The sequence below is a fragment of the Budorcas taxicolor genome, chromosome 15 (assembly GCF_023091745.1).
Source record: "Budorcas taxicolor isolate Tak-1 chromosome 15, Takin1.1, whole genome shotgun sequence".
NCBI classification, from domain to species: Eukaryota; Metazoa; Chordata; class Mammalia; order Artiodactyla; family Bovidae; genus Budorcas; species Budorcas taxicolor.
The window spans coordinates 30,947,515-30,960,962 of NC_068924.1; the positions used below are offsets into that span (position 1 = coordinate 30,947,515).

General features: G+C 52.0%; 1 protein-coding gene across 1 annotated transcript in view; it reads left to right on the plus strand.

Moving 5' to 3' along the window:
• GRIK4 (glutamate ionotropic receptor kainate type subunit 4) overlaps positions 1-13,448 on the plus strand; it is a 343,900-nt gene that overhangs the window by 246,415 nt on the left and 84,037 nt on the right. The window contains exons 10-11 of the mRNA XM_052652431.1: positions 5,247-5,354; positions 10,520-10,723. Coding sequence (XP_052508391.1) covers positions 5,247-5,354; positions 10,520-10,723 — 312 coding nt within the window. The remainder of the gene's footprint in view (positions 1-5,246; positions 5,355-10,519; positions 10,724-13,448) is intronic.

Below are 13,448 nucleotides of genomic sequence, written 5' to 3' on the forward strand. Positions count from 1 at the left end.
TAGTTCCTTCAAAGAGCATAGAATCAGTAATGAGAAGGGACATACCTTTTTTTTTTTTAATATCAGGATCTCAATAAAGCTGCACATTGGCCTTGTTTTGAATCCTGGTTTTTTTTCCATGTCTCAGCTCTGGGATTCAGGTAAATTATTACCTTATGCAGAGATCACTTTCCTTACTCATAAGTAGGGTGGCAGTGAGATTCCTAGACATAAATGGGTGCCCATCCCAGGACCTGTGAGCCTGGTGGCACCAGTGATGTCCTAGAACCAGCTCACCCAGCTAGCCAGAGCTACCCTCCTCCCCAGTATTACACTTCTCTTCCCAACTCAGTGTCCCATGATTACATGTTGGTAGCTTGAAATCAGCCTCAGTGGGAGTGTTTACATCACTGAAATGGACAAATAAGAGCTTTGTTTATTTATTTGGCTATGCCAGGTCTTAGTTGCAGTATGCAGGATCTAGTTCCCTGACCAGGGATCAAACCCATGCCCCCTGCAGCCCGCCAGGCTCCTCTGTCCATGGTATTCTCTAGTCAAGAATACTGGAGTGAGCTGCTGTGCCCTCCTCCAGGGGATATTCCTGACCCAGGGATCAAACCCGGGTCTCCTGTTTTGCAGGCAGATTCTTTACCATCTGAGCCACCAGGGAGACCCTGGTCTAATCTCATAACCCAAAGTCTACAGTGCAAAGTGTGGGGCACAGAAGAGACCCCACCTTCTGTCTCAAACAATGACACAAGTTAAATGAATGCTTATCTAGCACTCTGCACATATATCATCTCATTTAATCTCCTTATGAACCTTTAGGAGGTAATCATTACTATTTTAACACCCATTTTATAGATGAGGGACACAGGCTCAGAGGGATTAAGTAACTCACCCAGAGTCACACAGCTCGGAAGAGAGAAATCAAGTTCTACTCAGGTCCTCTAACACTGGGGCTGTGGCATGCATAGTGCAGACTGTGGGCTGCTCAGTGGTGAGTGGAGGCTGGAATCAGCATGCCCAGCTGTGCACCTGCTGGACTACATCGGCCCCGGGGGATGTCATTTTCCTACCTGCCTGAAGGTGCTGTATAGGTTTGCAGTGGTGGTGTCCAAGTCCAAACCCTCTCCTCCCTTCCCTGCAACTCCTGGGATCTCTAGTGGGAAAGTAGAGCAAGTGGGAGAGAAAGAAAGCGCAAAGAGAGGGCCCTAGGAAGACATTATTTGCAGCATAATCTAGCTGGCACGTGTGGACATGTGGAAGAGGCTTACAAAGCAGCTGTTCCTGCAGGAGGTTGGGGGCAGGTGTCAGTGGGGTGGAGCAAGGGAGTTTGGCTGGAGGCAGAGCCACAGATTGTCGGTGATGAGAGCTGTGGTTCCTGCCCACCCCTGGCATGTGTGTGGCATGGAAGGTGCCCAGTGGGTGGGGCGATTAGCCTGTATCCCAGGGCTCCTGGCTCTGCCTCTCGCTCTCCCTCCCACTGCCTTTCTGCAATTAGATTGCTCTGGGTAGTAGCTGCCAAGCCGCTTTGTTGGATCTGATGAGTTTATTAATTTCTTGGGAGCTAATGGGAGTGTTGGGGGGGGGAGATTCATTTCCTAACTGGAGCTTGGGGGCTAATTCATCTCCTCGCCATGTCCCCAGAGGTGGGAGGTGGCAGGGGACATGGCTCAGGCTGTCAGATCTGGCTCTGGGTAAATCATTTATATCCCTAGGTTTTGTGCGAACCCATCTCATGGCTTGGGTCAGATGGGGAGTCTGGGGCTGGGGCAGGTGGCTAGTGAGAACTGGGGCCCCTGAGAACAGTGAGAGTGCAGAACTGGTAGGGGGTGAGGCCTTGCTGGTCCTGTGAAGTGCATGCTTAGGGGACAGGACTCTGAGAAGTTCAGTCCTGTCCCAAACATCCAGATGCTAACATCCGGACTAGTTGTTTTTAGGTCCTTCTGTTCAAATCTGGCCCTTCTGATCCTAGGAGGTCCCCAGGAGCCAGTTCTAGCTGTCTTGAAGATAGGGAAGCAGACTCATTTCACTTGCTTTTGTGGATATAAAAACCCAGGAGAGAAAAAAGCTGTGTCCCGGGTTCTTGCTGTGTGGCTGAGGCTCCTTTGAGCCTTTCCTCTGGTTGGCCAGGCTGCTTACATAGAGGACACATTAGCATCCCCAGCCCAGAGACAGCAGTGGACACAGGAAAGTTCTTGGATTGAGGAGTCAGACAGCTCTGGGTTCAAGATCATGCATCACCTGCTAACTAGGTGACTTTGTTGTTGTTTAGTCACCAAGTTGTGTCTGACTCTTCGCAACCCCATGGACTGTAGCCCACCAGGCTCCTCTGTCCATGGGATTTTCCAGGCAAGAATACTGGAGTGCCTTGCCATTTCCTTCTTCAGGGGATCATCTGACCCAGGGATCGAACCCACATCTCCTATATTGGCTGGCAAGTTCTTAACCACTGAGCCACCAGCTTAGGCAGGTCATTAAACCTCTGCACTCTAGTTTCCTTGTAAATAAAATGAACACACTGTTACTGCTCCACAAGGTTGCTGGGAAAATTCAAACAGCTGATAGCGCTCATTCAGCACCAGAGGTGTCTGGTAACTCTTGTTCCCTTTCCCCCTTCACTTGAAAATCTTGCGGCTCATCCGTCATCCTCCCCAACTCTCTCCCCAACAGAGAGAGGGGCGGAGGCCAGGTAGCTCAGGCTGTACCCGACCTGGCTGACCCCTCCAGGGGGCACTCCAGGCAGCCAAAGGAGGCTTGCCTGCCTCCTGCTCTTGCCTCACCGACAGGAACACTCAGCCTATGAGAGATGATGGTTTCCTCTGCTTCTGTGTACCAGTCCCTGAGCAAAAAACTGGGGGGTGAGCCTGAACAAGCCAATCCCTCCCCCACAGACTAGCCGGGGAGACGGACATGTAAACAGAACATGCGGCAGGACGCTGGAAGAACCAGACAGGAGGCCACGAAGGCATCCTTGGCAAGGCGATCTGGGGCTAAGAGCACAGGGGTTAAAGCTCAGGTGTCTCATCTGATGGCGAGGTTACCTCAGGCAAGTTGTTGGCTGGGCTGTTTTATCTTGGCCTCAGTTTCTTTATCTAGTCAAGGCTTCCCATGCGGATATGCAGGAGACGCTGCCAGTAAACCAAAATGACCAGGAACTCGCGGGGCACCTATCTGCCTTTGTAGAGGTGGAGACACCAGTGGCATCCTTGCTGAAGCTTGGAGAGGGGCTTTTGGTCATCTCTCCTTTTTTGAAAAAAAGGTTTTTTTTCTCTTTCGTGTATTTGTATATTTATTTCTGGCTGTGCTGGGTCTTTGTTGCTCTGAATGGAATTTCTCTAGTTGCAGCGACTGGGGGCTACTCTTTGTTACGGCGTGTGGGCTTCCCGTGGTGGTGGCTTCTCTTGCTGCAGAGGACAGGCTCTCGGTGCATGGGCTTCAGTAGTTGCTGCACGTGGGCTCAGTAGCTGCAGCTTGCAGGCTCAGTAGCAGGCTCAGTAGCTGTGTCGCAAGGGCTTAGTTGCCCCACAGCATGTGGGATCTTCCGGGACCAGGGATCGAACTGCTGTCCCCCATATTGCAAGGCAGATTCTTAACCACTGGGCCACCAGGGAAGCCCCCATCTCTCCTTTGACAGATGAAAAGCATACCTGTAGAGAGCATCAGAGCTATTGCTGGAACTGGAGGTTTCCAGCCTGGCTCTCCCCTCTTTAAGCTCCAGACCATGATGTCAGAGAGATGGTTCCTGCTGCCCGTGACTGTCAGCCTTCTGGGGGTGGGTCCAGAGCCAAAGGTGAGACGAGTCTTTACTGTGGTGGAGCTTCCACAAGAGGAATCCAGAACCCAGCTCTGGCGGGTGGAGCCATGTGGGATCCATGGAACCTGTGAGAGTTTTCCAGGGAAGCTGCTGCCGGTGCCTGGAGATGCCTGGCAAAGGCGGATGTGTGCATTTCATTGGGTTTCTAGCCAGCTGCCAGCCGACTCTCCTGGCTGCCCACCTCCAACACCCAGCAACAGAAATGGTTTGCCAGGGGATCCAGCTAGTAGAAAGATACTGGTAGCATACACATGTACATGTAGCTATAAAAAGGGTTCCGCTGGGAAAACAAGCAAATTCTGTAAAAACGCAATGATGTTGAATTTCGATCTGGGTGACTTTCTTAGAAAGTGGAACTAAGTGGAACTGGTGGAACTAAGTTATGGACTTTTTCCCCCCTCTCTAGTCAAGACAATGAAGAGGAAGGAAACTAGCAGGTATTGAGTTTCAGCTTAAATCCGTTCTCACAATGACCCCATGAGGTTTGTATTATTCCCATTTTACAGATGAGGAAATATGTTCAGAGAAGCTCAGTCACTTCTGGGGTGAGGCAGTTGAGATCTGAGGTCCTGGGTCTGGCTGAATAATGTAACATCAAACTGGTGTTTGTGTGATTTCCATTTGTTCTGGTAAGGCAGGGCAAACATTGCCACCCCCATTTAGACCTAGGGAAATGGAGACTGGGAGAAATTCAAGTAACCTGCCAAGGTTCTCACAGTCAGCAAGTGACTCCACCAAAACTAGAGCCTGGATCTTTCTTCTTATGGTTCATGCATCCACTGAGCCATTCAGTGGGCATTTACCGAAGAGCTGAGTAAATGCCACGTGGTAGCCATGCTGGTTCTTGTTTAGATGATGAGGCTTCCTGAAGGCAGGATAGAGCGAAAGAGCTGTGCGGCTCAGTCCTGCCTCCAGCTAATGCAATTCCCCCGGCTCCCCACCCTTCTGGGTGAGAGAGCGCCCCTAAACTGCATTCCATTCGTGATTTCCTTTTTCTGTTTTTAGTTTCTATAGGAGTATGGCTGCTTTACAATGTTGCATTTGTTTCTGCTGTACAGCAAAGTGAATCAGCCATAGGTATCTGTGTGTGCCTATATCTCCTCTTTTTGGGATTTCCTTCCCATTTAGGCCACCTCCATTCCTGATTTGCTTCTCATTTTCCTCTCCACCTCTCTCTTAAGTCTTGCTTTCTTTCACAGTCTCCCTACCCTTCCCTGACACCCCCCCCCCCCCCCCCGCCAACGCTAGTAGCCCGTCCCAGTTGAGCCCCTCTGCTCCATACTCTGCATGGCTCCCTCCTTCTGTGACTTAACCGTAGCCCTGCCAGAGGCAGGGGACTGGCCTCTCAGCTCCCCCAGCCCTGGAGTCTCATGGGACCGCAGCACCCCCGCTCCCCAGCCTCCACCTCCCCCCAGCCCTTCCCAGCCTCTCTCCTTGGTCTCCTCAGATCGGCCAGTGGCATGTGGCAGACGGCCTCAGCATGGACAGCCGCCTGTACGCCTCCAACATCTCTGACAGCCTCTTCAACACCACCCTGGTCGTCACAACCATCCTGGTAAGCGGCTGCCCCCAGGGCTTCCCAGCTGCTGCTCCCCGGGGTGCCTCCTCCTTCTTGCAGCCTCCCCAGGAACAGAAGATGGGAGCTCTAATCACAGCGCCGAGGCCAATTTATGACAGTGTAATTAAACTCAAGTTGCTGCTTCATATGGAAATGATATCTGATGAGTTCCAAGGCAGCTGGGGAAGTGGGATGGGGTGGTGAGACAGCAGTTTGTGGATGTCTCTAATGGGGGCACCCCAACAACCAGGGCATCTGTGCACGGCCAAGGGCAGGGCACCTTAAGACACAGGGGTGAGAAGTCCACCAGGGTGGCCCCTACTCTTTCACGGCAGCCTGCTTTGCTTGGTGCCTACGTGTACAAATTGCACCCCTGCCAGTGGACACCTGAACTCAGTGGGTTTTTATGGCCTGTGATTTCTTCATTTCCAAACGATCAAAGGAAAGTTCTCAATCTACAGAGAAAGGGACCATCTGCCTTTTTTATTTGATCCAATTCTCTTCGATGATTACCCAGCCCTTCCCGCTGTGTGTCAGGCACTGTGTTCATTCCTGGGGACACGAAGATGAGTAAGACTCAGTCTCTGTCCTCAAAGAGGCTGTAATTTAGTAGATGGCACGAGTCAAGTGCGTTCATGGCCAAAGTCGTTTACTTCTCCCCTCCCCCCACCTACAATGACATCATGTTTTAAAGATTTGTCAGTTAAACCAACTGCATATTTTAAGTAATAATGAGTTTTCCCCCTTCCACCACCTCCTTTTAACTAATCAAATGCCTACTTCCCTGTCTGGCCCAGCGTCTTATCAGCAAGAGATAACCAGTGTGGCTGCACTGATGTAATTCCAGCTCCAAACAGACCCAACTATTAGTGAGTCTGTTCAGCCTTATCATTGCTAACTGTGCAAAGTCTGGAAATGTGTCTGTTAAGAAAAGGACTTCTTTTGAAAGATTAGGCTTTCAAGATAATGAAAAAGAGTTCAGGGACCTCCATCACTACGTTCATAAACTCCAGGGGCCCAGGAGCCCTGGACTGGAATAACTGATCTACTGTGAGCAGAGCAGGAAAAAAGCCAAGAAATAGGCTCATGTCTGGCACTGCAGGGTTGGAAGGAAGGAGAGATCCCATCCCAGCAAAGGGATGGTCAGCAAAGCCTTCCAAGAAGAGGGACCTTGAGGATGGGCCTCAAAAGACAGCGAGAGATAAGGAGGGAGAAGTGGATGAAGGGTCAGGCACTCAGGAAATGCAGGAGAAGGCAGGTTGCTAGGACATGGGCATCGGTAGAGAGGGAAGGCCTGAGGCTGGAAAAGTGGGTTGGGTCCACAATACTTAGGGACTTGAATGCCAAATCATGGGTTTTCCCTTCACGTGGTACGAGACAGGGGTCACCGAATACTTCCATTCATTCACCGAGTATTTGGGGGGCATGCCTATGTTCTGGGCTCAGTTCTGGGTGCTAGGGCATAGACAGAGCTGGGGAAGGGAAGTGGGGTGCTGGCCTCACTGAGAAGGGCAGATCTGAGCAGACCTGATGGGGTGAGGTGACACGTGGCGGTCTGGGAGGAACATTCCAGGCAGAGGGAATAGTCACAGCAATTCCAGCTCACAGAGTTTTTGCCACCCCTGTCTCAGCTCAACCTTAGCTCATCCAAAGCAGTGTGAAAACGTCAGCAGGATGAGGGGGTGATGGTGTCACCTAGACCCCCAGATCTGGACATGCCTGGCTGAGCTGGGGCCACACTGGGCAACAGTCCTGGCTGAGGGGGACAGCGCACAGCAAGATTGCTGGGACCTTCTCTGCCTCTGAAGGGCTTCCTGAGTCCATGCCCTGCTGCCCATCCTCAGGCACATGGCCCAGTTCCTGGTGACCATTTGGAAGAGAGCTTTGGCAAATGGTCACCTTGAATGGTTAATCCCTCAAAACTCAGCACATAGTCCTGTTGTGTCCTGCTCTTGACAGGGTGCAGTTGGAACTTGTGATTTATTGGTTAACACCAGCTACTACACAGAATTGTTGTTGTTTAGTCACTGAGTCATAGCCAACTCTTTGTGATCCCATGGACTGTGGCCTGCCAGGCTCCTCTGTCCATGGGGATTCTCCAGGCAAGAATACTGGAGCGGGTTGCCATGCCTTCCTCCAGAGGAATACGCTGAATTAGCTGCAGCAAATACCCCACCTTGTGTCAGAACCCGGGTTAAGCTTTTTGCCCACATCACTATCTTCTGTTCTCCTAATGCCCCTGCCACGACGGGGCCCCAGGCCAGCACTCAGCCCCTGCACTTTCCAAAATGCCTGTGACCCTTCCCTCTAACACTGGCCTTGTGTTTAATATGCCAGTGGATTTTAAATTAACTTAAGAGTGCTTAGGGAGAAGAATTTTGTAAAACTCCTTGGGGTCATTAAAGATACCCTAGGAAGTTGCCTTCCAACCCAGACATGGAAACTCCCCTGCTATGCTCTGTCAGTGAGGCCCTTTCAGCACTTTTTACCCACACAATCCACAGATGCTGAACCCTGGAGCCAGGCGGGGACACCATGAGGAGTCAGTCCCAGGCCCATGCACATCCTGCCTGGGAGGCAGCAGGTGTAGGAAGATGGAGGGGGTGTGTGTGGGACCCTGGCTGGCAGCACAGTAGGAATTCTGAAATGTGGGTGGGTGACAGAGGAGGCAATGGGACCCCAAGGACAGTGTTGCATTAGGTTAAACAGAAAGACGGAGAAGAGCCCTTGAGCCAAGGACGGCGTGTATGGAAGGTGAGGAGCCTGGCTGCATCTCATTGACAGAACAGTGCACTTGAACCAGAATCCCATCACCTTCAACTCAGAGGTCCCTCCCCCTGGCACGGAACCTCCTACCCTCCCCTCTTCTGCTTCACACCCACGAGTCTCGCCCTTCCTCCGCTCATGACCTCTGATCTTCCCCAGCCCAGAGGCCCCTTCCAGCCTGAGTTCAGCAAACCAGCATTTCAGCACTTTCCTCTCTTGGCTTCTAGAACCGTCTCCACCGTGATGCTCAGCCATCTCACCTCCTGCCCGTCTCTGAGTCCACCTCTCCTTCCACGTCCTGCTCCCAGCTGCCCCTCTGCATTCAGCCTCCTGACTCAGCTGGACCTGGGCAACCCCAGGCTCCTCTCTGTCATCCCCATCGTATCCCCTGAGCAAACCTCTCCAGAGGAGCCAAGCCTTCCCTCCTGCCTGCAGCACAACTCTGGTGCAGTTCTTACCTCTGCCCTCCTCCCTTCCTCTCTGAACCCGCTGACCCTGGCCCTCCTCTCCACCCTCAGGTCCACTTCCCTGACTCGAGTTCGCCTTGACCCTGGCCCTCCTGGTACCTTGCTGCCCTGACTTGCACTTCTCTTTCTTCCTTCTCTATCTTGCCTTTTCTAGGAATCCCTCCCTTTCCACCTGCATGTATACTCTGGTCCCTCCCATCCTAAGACCACCTCATCTTCACCCTGCTGCCCTTGGACTACCCTCTAGTTTAGGGGATCATCCATCAAGGGGTCAGTGGTCGCCATTGCTGCTAAAGGGGAACTGAAGTTTGGAGAGAGACGTGACTGGGAGCGGTTGGGTGGAGAAGCTCTCTGCCGGCTGGCCCTTATCTCCTAACCTCCCAACAACCCCGGCCCTCCCCTGTGCACCTCTCATTCACGCCCATCCCTGCAGGGTTCTGCCATCACCTCCCCCCGACACCCCCAGTCTGCCTTCGAACATCTCCGTGACACATGGCCCAGTTGCCCTTTCACAGCCCTGCTTCCTCTCTGGGTGGGAATGCCGGCCTTCTCCTGCTTGAAACCCCCACCTCCTTGACCTTCATGCCCACATGTTCCTGATTTTCGGCTTTTCTGGCTGCTTCTGCTTTGTCCTGCTCTGTGGCTGCTCTTCATTCGCCCCCGCCCCCGGATCAGGTCTTATCCCTCTGCTGCCCTCCCCCTCCATGGCCTCCCATATCCTGCCGCTCAGCCACCACCTCTATCCAGGGGCCGCCCCCCACCTCTATCCAGGGGCCGCCCCATCTGTGCCCCCGATCCTGCCCTCCCTCCGGATTCCAACATTCAGTCGCACATTTGCTCCTGAACTGCCTACCAGCACCTTGAATTCAACATGTTCCGAAGGCTTTTCCTTTCCAAACCATCCACGGCCATGATGACACCATCCTGAGTCTCCTGCTCAGGCTCCAAGGGTCTGAGGATCCTCCCTCTGTGCTCCACACCCATCCTGGCATCCACCTGACCCTCTCTGTGCCTTGTCCAGCTTTGAAGCCCACCTGAGCCAAAGCACAGCTCGGGAATCAGCATCTCCCAGCAGGAGAGGCTCTGTCCTCACTCCCAGACCTTCTCTCTCGCTCACTTTGTCATATTCTTCACTCACATCTTTGAGTCTCTAAAACTCTGATTGCTTCCCTACTATATACGTGTGATGCACCTTGCCCTGGCATCCAAGGCCCATGCTGACCCTAATTCATCTTTCTAAACTCATCCTCCCATCCCACCCCTACCCACAAGCCAGGCTCCCACCCAAGGGTGCCTCCATCATCTGCTGAATGGGCCGAGCTCCATCTCACCAAGGATTATGTCCTTGATCCTGCCTTTCCCCTGCCCACGCAGCCCTCTGTCCCCACCACTTCCATCTGCCAGAGTTCTGTCATCCTCCAGAGCCCAGCCTGCATCCCACCTCCTCCGTGGAACCTTCCCTGGACATTCATCTGAGAGACCCAGCCCTTCTCCCAACACCCATGGCTGGACCCATTCTGCCTTGGGTTGTGGTCATACAGTGCATTTAAGAACCTCACCTGTTCTGTCATCAGCATCCTTGCATCTCATAATGCCCTGAGATTAGTCTGTGTGGAATAAACAAAAGAAAAGGGTGGGGGGAAGGACAGAATGAAATGGGAGATGGGGTCAGATGATGACCTTAAACAAGGTAGAGGGGCTTCCACTGGACCCTCTGTGCAGTGAGACCCTTGCGTGTTCCTGGTAAGAGAAGTGCCTTGAAGTCGGGAAAGGGAGGTAACCGCCACCTCCAAAGTGTCCCATTACCCAAGCCACGTCCCTCCTCCACCCCACCTTCTCCCCACCCTCCTGTGTCCCCGGTCCCCTCATCGCATGTGGCTGAGACACCAGGGCTAAGATGAGAATCACAGCTGCCCAGTTTTGCTGCAGGAAAACCCATATTTAATGCTGAAGGGGAACCACCAGGAAATGGAAGGCAACGACCGCTACGAGGGCTTCTGTGTGGACATGCTCCAGGAGCTGGCGGAGATCCTCCGGTTCAACTACAAGATCCGTCTGGTCGGGGATGGCGTGTATGGCGTGCCCGAGGCCAATGGCACCTGGACGGGCATGGTCGGGGAGCTGATCGCTCGGGTAAGGAAAGAACAGGTGGTTTGGATCTGAGGGTGGGCAGGGGAGGATGATGGAAGGACAGAAGGTTGTGCTTCATGCTCATGAACCCTCTGTTTATCCAGTCAGTCAGTCATCCTTTTTTCATTTATTTGTCCATTCACTGCATGAATCTTCCCTGAACTGGCACCAGGCCAGGCACTGGTGATATATATACATTGGTATTAGTCATTGGTGAATAAGACTACCACGATCCTTGCCCTGTGGCTCTTCTGGTCCCAGTCTATCACCTGTAATGGCTAAGGAATAGAGGCTTTGACCAATAAACACGGCTTAGAGATTGGGTTCACTTCTTGGATAATCAGGTGCTTTTTGTTTGTTCTGATTTTTTTTTTAATTATTTATTTTTTGGCTTTGCTGGGTCTTCATTGCTCTACAAGGGTTTTCCTCTAGTTGCAGTAGACAGGGGCTACTCTCTAATTGCCATGCACAGGCTTCTCATTCTGGCGCCTTCTCTTGTTGTGGAGCACCAGCTCCCAGATGCACAGGCTCAGTGGCTGTGGCACACAGGCTTAGTTGCCCTGTGGCATGTGGGATCTAGGGCCTCCCAGATGGCACTAGTGGTAAAGATCCCACCTGTCAATGCAGGATAAGTAAGAACCGCAGGTTTGATCCCTGGGTCGGAAAGATCCCCTGGAGGAGTGTGTGGCAATGCACTTCAGTATTCTTGCCTGGAGAATCCCATGGACAGAGGAACCTGGCGGGCTACAGTCCAAAGGGTCACAAAGAGTCAGACACAACTGAAGCAACTTAGCACACACACATGTGGGATCAGTCGGATACAACTGAAGTGACTTAGCACACACGCGTGTGGGATCAGTCGGACACAGCTGAAGCAACTTAGCACACACACGTGGGATCAGTCGGATACAACTGAAGTGACTTAGCACACACACGTGTGGGATCAGTCGGACACAGCTGAAGTGACAGCACACACGCGTGTGGGATCAGTCGGACACAGCTGAAGTGACTTAGCACACACACGTGTGGGATCAGTCGGACACAGCTGAAGCGACTTAGCACACACGCATGTGGTATCTAGCTCCTGGAGCAAGGATCAAACCCGTGTCCCCTGCATTGGCAGGCAGACTCTCAACCACTGGACCACCAGGGGAGTTCCAGTCGTGATGATTTTTTTGATCATCAGTACCCCTGGCAGAGCTTGGACAGGCCCTGGTGCAGAGCACACCTACATCAGCTGACTCTGACGCTTGAGAAGGGCTGTCAAAGAGACATGGCTAAAGAACAAGGGAAAAGGGACCGACGGTCAGAGGCATTGGTCACAGTTACAGCTGTTCTGTTACTTCTTGTATTAGTTTCTGCTATCCTTAATGTGCCCTTACAGACCAGGGCCAAGGTGCACTTGGGAGGGCTGTAAATTTTCAGGGTGAATGTGGAGACTTGATTAAAAGGTAGGTGAGCATCCTGGAATGTCAATCATCATTCGGTTAGAGCAAGACTATAGAAAGTTCTTCCAGGGCCAGAGTGCTTGTTTTCTTGGCACAAACTACTAACATCTGTAAAAATTAAGTTGTTATCAGTTCACTGTCTGTATTTCCATAACTGAGTGTTTCTCGTCGGGGTAGGTGATCGGCACCCAACGCAGAGGTCACAGACCTAGGGTTCTTAGAGCGACCTTGAACCGACCCGTCCTTCTCCACGCTGTCCAAGTGCAGAGGCAGCCCCTGCAGGCTCCCAGCCAGTGCCAACGTGTAGGGGGCTTTACATACATTATCTCTAATTGTCTCAGAACGTACCTTTTATTAATAGTTCATTGTTATCCTCATTTTACAAATGTGCCACCTAAACAGAGAGCTTGAATGGTTTGTCTGAAGGCACACCGTCAGGGTGAGACAGGGCTGGGATTTGAACCCAGATGCGTCTAGCTCCAGAATCCCACCATAGCACACGACCTCAGCTGGACGGAGATGTTACCAAGGAAGTTCCGCATAAGCCCAGTCCCTTCCTTTGTATTCTCCTTCCCTTTCACCTTTGCCTGCTTTTTTCTTTCCTTCTTTCCTCTCATCTCTTTATCTGTTAAATTAACATGATTGTAATCCTTTATATATGGGCTTTCCAGGTGACTCACTGGTAAAGAATCACCTGCCAATGCAGGAGACATGGGTTCGATCCCTCAGTCGGGAAGATCTCCTGGAGAAGGAAATGGCAACCCACTCCACTATTCTTGCCTGGAGAATCCCCATGGACAGAGGAGCCTGGCAAGCTACAGTCCATGGGGTCGCAAAGAGTCGGACATGACTGAGTGACTGAGCAACGCCACCTTTTATATGTACTGAACTTGGGATAAAAGATACATTTTTTAAATCCCAGTCTTCAAGGATAAAAATGTTAGTAGGGGTACTGAGTAAGCAATCCTTGGCAATGAATGATGGAAAGTTCTATATAGACAAAAGAGTGTGGAAGGTATTTAAGGGCTGAGGTGGGATGGTGGTTAGGAGTTTTCCTGATAGCATTTGCAGTGACTCAGCGGGGCCAGTAGCAAGACTTGTTCAGTGAGACCGTGAATTGTCTGGTTCCTAGAGTCCAGGAGGGAGGCCCTGCTGGCAGAGTGAGGCTTGCAGGCGGTCAATGGAAGACCATAGAAAGCCCAGGGGGCCGGAGAGCCTCTCACAGGGACAGTGAAGCCTTCTGGGGGTGAAGCCTTCTGCCATCTTTGAGGCTCAAACTC